Below are 6294 nucleotides of genomic sequence, written 5' to 3'. Positions count from 1 at the left end.
TCAAAGACTGGACACTGAAATGGATGCCCAAATAGATGGTGAGATCACTGAAGAAACCTTTGATTTTTGCTTGTTACTAGTCCTCATTGACTTAAAAATGAAATTGATTAACGAGGGATGCAATTTATCCACTGCTTCCTTCATGACCTGTGAATGTCAGGTTAGTCAAGATTAGGCTTAATTGCACATTGATGGAGTTTAGTTCATTGGGATTGGTTATTTTCCAAAAGCCTTGGAATATTCTAAGTGGCTAGGTTGAATCCAGTAGCCTCACCATGCTTTTCCATTTGAGTCCTCACTGCCCTACTCCAAATTCATACCTGTTTTCTTGTCTGTGTAGTGAAGGCTGGTGTTTGTAAAACCCATTTTATCTGAACTTCATAAAATTATTGCTGAAGTTTCTGTTAAGTGCTGGTGATATTTGAACCTGAAATCAAAGTTCTCTGCAAGTGTAATTATTTCAGTTGTGTCTCTCCTGCAGACACAACACTATCAGAATCTCTTTGGATAAATTTCCTGTGTTGCATTTGGATTATGGTTTTAGTACTTTAATACTAGATCCAACTCATTGGGCAAACTTTGTCTCAGATAACTTCAACTGTGGTAGAAAGTAAAAATGAGATCTGAGTACTCACTAAATCATGGCTTGAGCTGTTCTCCTACGAGCAAAGCTGAAGAGTTGCATTTTTCATTGAAACATTCACTGATCTGTTTTTCCTTATTTATAATAATTTTCTGTTTGCTTAAGTGCTATGGCAAAATGAGATTCTGTTTCATTAGATTCTTGATCTTTCTTGAATACCAAAACAATCCCCACACACAAAACTACAAAAAAGAATTAAAACAGTGGAAAGCAAACAGAAATTACAACAACTTATTTTCTGATTTTGTTATAATAGTATTATAGATCATTTATCTTACCAGTTATATATTTAGAACTAAATTTTCTACTATGCCTGAAAATCAAAGTTTGGTATTTATGCTACAAATCTGAACCAACTAATTAAATAGGAGTATATCTGCAAATACTACTGGTATGTAAGAAAAATAGTGGGATGATTATGATAAACTACAAAATATGCTTTTATAAATATTATTACATCAACTTATCATCTTTATGCTATCTTTGATACATTTCTGTTTCCAACATATAGTAGCTACAAAAAAAATCACCAAGCCATAATAAACCTAATCTTCTTAGCTTGTGCTTGCCTCTGCATTAAAAGTAAGTACAATTATAGGCCAAAAATGTAAAACTGATTCCAAAAAAATTAACAAGCTACACGGGGAAATTTTGGCAAATGCAACTTTATATTGAAGTTCACACATCTGTATCTTAAAGAATGAGACTCACAGAATCTAATGTATTTCTAAAATACCAGAAATCATATTATAAGCTTTCACAAGTTAAAAATGAAATAATTTAAACGACCAACACACCGAATGTGCAGAAAATATAAACAAGACTGTGCCTCTGGTAGAATAAATGCTTCACAAATTGTGCAGGGTGTCATACTAAGGCTATGGTCTCCCCTTGACAGCTGACTTAAAACATCAACATCCATCAGCTGCCTTCTTCTTAGAACACACTAGGATGGGCAGCACATCTCAGAAGGAAATCTCATAATTCTGGTGCTGTGCACCTTCATGTTCAAAGCATGTGAAGAAAAAGAAAAGGAGGGTAAAGGATCTTCCATGCACTTCCAGATGCAGACTATGACAAGTTACTGATTTGAACTCCCTTGGCTATTTGCTCCAATGCGAAATCACATGAAGGATACTAGATAACCCTTTAAGGCAACATGTGTTTATTCTGCATTACTAGAACTGCTCAGTGGTGATGAACTTGTACCATGAATGTTGCCTCCCGGAACAATATCTAGCATCTTTAAAACATGAATGAATTGGAAAAACTTTATACCAAATCAACAAAAACCACATAACACAGTTCAATGCTAGCAATTTCACTAGTAGGTAAGGAAAATGGTATTTAGAAATAGGAATGTATTAATAACAAATAAAAAGTAAACTTAATTGGAATCAATATACCACCTTGGAATGCTCCCCGAACTTACAAGGCGATTTGTAAAGTGTAATATTCCAATAATTCATGGCACGTCTTTAGTAGATTACAGTACTTGAAGTCCCCAAATATTTTAGTCTTTGCAAAACAAAAATAGTATGAAATGTTTTAAAGTCTTCAAACTTCTAAAATTAGGTTTTATCAACACATTTACCTCATGTCAACTTAATTTATTAAGATGTCCAAAGCTAATAAGATTTTTTGATTTTTTTTTCATATGTAGTGATATACACAGCATTTAGCACTGATACTTAGCACCTGCTACTCTCGTTATCTAGTTTTCAACCACAGAAAGAAACGGAGGGCAGTGGTTCATCCTTCCTTAGTTACAAACCTTTGCCAGCAGTCAGCAGGATCACGCTGAGATTTAAAATAGGATTATAGGTGAACTATTGCAAAGATTGCAGAATGTTGCCCAAATCCTCATCACCGTTGATCCCATTCTTGAATATCTTCTCAAGATATGGCTACGGGCCACAACTGCTTAGCAGAGAAGTTAGTGTTTCACAAGACTAAAGATTTACAGATGCTCCCTCATATAACACAGTAAGGTTCCCTTGGTAACCTGGATTTTCTGCAGTAAAGAAGGGTTGTGCTGAAACAGCGCCTCAGCTCCCTGTTGGAGAAAATGCAGACAAAAGGATTGATTCCTGCTTGGGCAAAACTCATCCAGACAGCGGCTGTTAGAAATCCCCCTGGTACTACTGGCCCTCGTGCAAAAACTCTCCAGTAACAGGCCACCAGGTAGGGGCCCCACAAGGTTAGGAAGAGAAAAGTCATTATGTAGAACATTCTGCTGATCCTTTTCTCCATCTTGAACTCGTCTAAGACCAGCAGCCTTCTTCTGCCTGTGGTGTTTGCATTTTGCCTGATGCCCAGCAAGGTGGGTGGTGTGGGACCCCTTCCAAATCCTGCTAACCAATTGGCAGCTGCCTGACCACTGGCACCGGGACCATGAAAAGTCCAGTTCTGGCTGACTGCTGCTACAAACTGCACTGGCTTCATTTTCCTTCGATCGTGGACAAAAAAGATCAGCTTGAGGTAGACAAGCTGGGTAGCTAGGAGGATGAGAGCAAGGAGCAGCATAAATCCTAGAGAATCATTAGCCCTGAAGGAGCGGTGTTGGAAAGTGCATTGATCTTCCTCCCTAATGAATGAGTAAGTGCCCACATCTAAGACTGGGGGGAACGCCATGGCCACAGACAGAGTCCACACCATGCAGATCACAGCCAGACACGTCCAAAAGGTCAGCCTCTTTGTGTAGAAGCGGTGATGGGCGATCGCTAAGTATCTGGTGACGCTGATGCAGAAGAGCATGAAAGCCGTGTGGAAGCAGGACAAAACCCCCAGAAAGGCAATCACTTTGCAAGTCAGAGTCCCGTAAGTCCACGTCGAGCCATTTTTGACAGAGTTGAAAACGAACGGGAAACAAATGGCAGATCTGAGGATGTCTGAACAGCAGAGATCCAACAGGAAGTAGTAGGGTGCTCTATGCAAGGTCTTATCTTTCACTAGCAAAATGGAGATCAGAAGGTTGCCCACCACGCTGACTCCTATTATGAAACCCAAGGAAGTCAGTTTCAGAAAGGCTGTGAGAGGCGAGAGATTTTGCAGAATGTTGTCAGCTGCATGGCTATAGTTCGCCATAGATGGATGGAGGATAAGGGTACAGCCTCAGTCAAGTCTCATGATCTAGAGAGAAGAACAAGGAAAAGACCGATCCACACATCTTACTGAAAATGTAATCCATAAAGAGAACCGATCCGGTGTGCAGTCATGCTTCTTCTTTTCTTCCATTTGATATGCCATTAGAATATCTGGAAATAAAAAAAAAAGAAGCTATCAGTTCTTAAGTTAACAAGCAATGATGTCAGTGTTAACATAAAGCCGTTCATTTCTGAGGAAACCAATGAAGTTCGGATATTGCATACTGTTTCTTTGCTTCTAAGTATACGTTGCCGGAGATATTGGAGCATTGCCTTGCTTAATTTTCCCAGAGGGGTACATTTTTTTTAAAAGACTCCATTCTGAAGACCATACATTTGATTGGGTACCTTAAGGAGAGAAGCAACAAAATGCCCCCAGAGTCGTACAACACACCAGTCCAAGAATTAATCAGTAGCACTGCGATGGAATCCATGAGGCTGCTGGTAGGAGAGAGAGGAAGCTACCTACCCCAGTGAGAGGTCGCTCGGTAGCTGTCAGTGTCACAGGCAGCTCCTCCAGCTCTGTGGATCCCAAGAACCCCTGCAAAATGCAGGTCTTCTAACTCCAGTGCCACTATCCAGACTGCATAGATGCATTTGTTGATTCATCCCAAAGCATAATATCAACATTACACTCCAAAACCTATAGGCACTTGTCCCAAGACTGAATGTGGTCAAATCTTTTGCTTTCCCTCGCTATTCCACCCTTCAGATTTGTTAAATCATTTCTTTCAAGCCCGCATGATAATTGACAATGGTCAATGTAAATACTGGCCCGTGAAAACACACCCAGAGGAATAATGCATTTCCATTTGTAAACCCTTGGCTGCCTGGATACCAATGAATCTAACACAAACCTGCATTATATATATGCAATTAAGATTTTCCCCTGTATACTGATGATCTCTGTTGCAAATCACCAGTAACTTGATTTTTAAAAAGAAATGCATATTGTCTCCTAGGTATCCAGGAGCAGCCACACTAGGGAAATTGGCTTCCTCTGCCATTCTCACAAAGCGTGTTTCCTTTGCCACTTCCCACTCGCCTGGAATATGCCGTTGCAAGCCCCGGCAAAACTGCGTTTGATGATTTTTTCATTTTCCCACCGGTACCTCCCCGGGTAAATACCGATCGCATCATGCAACATTACGAAACCTGAAATCGGCTACCCCTGGATTTATAATGGGGGGTGGAGGAGGGGGAGGGGGAGAGGCATGCATTACATACGCGAAGATGGGGACAGGCATTTTTTTCTGTGCTGCAAGGGAACAGCTCCTGGGGAGTCGCAGTCTCACAGTCCACAGTCTTGTAATGCTTTCCAGAAATGGAGCTCCCAAGAAGCTTTACCGAAGATGCATTGTCTGAATGTACTTCCATTATGCAGTTTATTATCATAAGAAAAAAAAAAGGGAAAGAAAAAAAAAAAAAGGAACCTCAGGGAGGGCTCTTTCCCGGTGAAGCTGCAGTTTCAACACCGTGCACACTCCCCACCCCGCTAGCCCCCAAACTTAACCGAGAGTATATCCTCCTACCTGTTGGCGTTGGATATGCCGACAGACTATAGCTTCTTCTTTCTATAAATTGCTGATTTTTTTTTCCCCCTTAGTGCCTTGACTGAGCAGCCAGGCAGGGCTCGGCGGCGCCTGCGCGCTGGAGCCTCCTTGAGCTCCAGCCGCGTCCTCCCCTGTCGCAGCGGCACCGTCTCCCCCAGTAACGCAGGGGCCGCGGCGGCGAGGGCGGCGACCGGGGCGCCTCCAGGCTCGGGGGAGCCCTCCAGAGCCGGCTGGGTGGCTTCAATGCCTCGTCCTTTCGCACCTGGCGGCGGATTAGGCTTTTGTCTCCGTGTGGCGGCTTCTGAACTTTCCCCTGCCGGTATGTCAAGTGGGGACTCGGAAAGGCTGGCGCAGGACCCCAGGCCCTTGGGCTGCCCCTAGGGTAGCGCACGCTGCAGCCGCCGGGCCAGGGACGCCCGCCTTCTCCCCAGCTTCCCCGACCCCTCGCCTGCCCTGAGCATCATCTTGCTTCCTCTTTGAGGTCCAAAGCATTGGAAGCAGCTTCTTAAGTGGTTTCTCCAGCTGATGTTTGGATTTGCGGGTAAACTGGAAGGAAGAAAAAGGGGGCAGGGGGAATGAAGTGGGGCGGGGTGGGGAGCGGAGAGAAATAATAAATAGGCACCGTAAAAAAAAAAATCCTCTTCATGGGAAAGGGGGAAGCAGGCACGTTAGGGCAGCTCTGCCTTTGTCAGTCATCCTCTTTTCAAATGCACACGGGAGGAGGCTAAGTTCAGAGGACAGCATCCATGCTACCTTACAGGAACTGACTAGAGAATCAGGCTTTCCGAAGTGCTGGGTGACTGCCCCTCTCCTTCCGTCCCGCCCAGCTACCGTCTTTCCCTCCCCTTCTTGCTGACCACCAGATGGATGTCAACCGAGTGCTGGACCAGTTTCCCTTTTCCTCCTTTTGTTATTCCAAATGAAAAATACCAGGAATATGAGGAATCTGTAA

The 6294-nt window shown here is 43.1% G+C and overlaps 1 protein-coding gene across 2 annotated transcripts; it reads right to left on the bottom strand.

Moving 5' to 3' along the window:
• Positions 1 to 689: 689 nt before the first annotated feature.
• On the bottom strand, positions 690 to 5197 carry GPR85 (G protein-coupled receptor 85). Of its 2 annotated transcripts, none has more exons than XM_041002208.1 (2): positions 5017 to 5197; positions 690 to 3900 (listed from the first exon to the last, which is right to left on the bottom strand). In XM_041002208.1, exon 2 carries the CDS (start codon positions 3728 to 3730, stop codon positions 2618 to 2620), a length of 1113 nt encoding a protein of 370 aa, XP_040858142.1. In that variant the 5' UTR covers positions 3731 to 3900; positions 5017 to 5197; the 3' UTR covers positions 690 to 2617. The 2 variants fall into 2 exon arrangements, with proteins under 2 accessions (XP_040858142.1, XP_040858143.1); XM_041002209.1 differs by lacking the exon at positions 5017 to 5197 and adding an exon at positions 4835 to 4960 and having other exon boundaries at positions 1924 to 3900.
• Between the last annotated feature and the right edge of the window lie 1097 nt (positions 5198 to 6294).

The sequence above is a fragment of the Ochotona curzoniae genome, unplaced genomic scaffold (assembly GCF_017591425.1).
Source record: "Ochotona curzoniae isolate NIBS_2020 unplaced genomic scaffold, NIBS_Ocur_1.0 scaffold_2476, whole genome shotgun sequence".
In the NCBI taxonomy this organism is placed as follows: Eukaryota; Metazoa; Chordata; class Mammalia; order Lagomorpha; family Ochotonidae; genus Ochotona; species Ochotona curzoniae.
Note: the sequence above shows the minus strand (reverse complement) of the source record. Positions and strands in the feature narration are given on the sequence as shown.

Coding starts and splice junctions, on each gene's coding strand:
- GPR85 (XM_041002208.1), bottom strand. CDS start 3,730: ATGGCGAACTATAGCCATGCAGCTGACAACATTCTGCAAAATCTCTCG.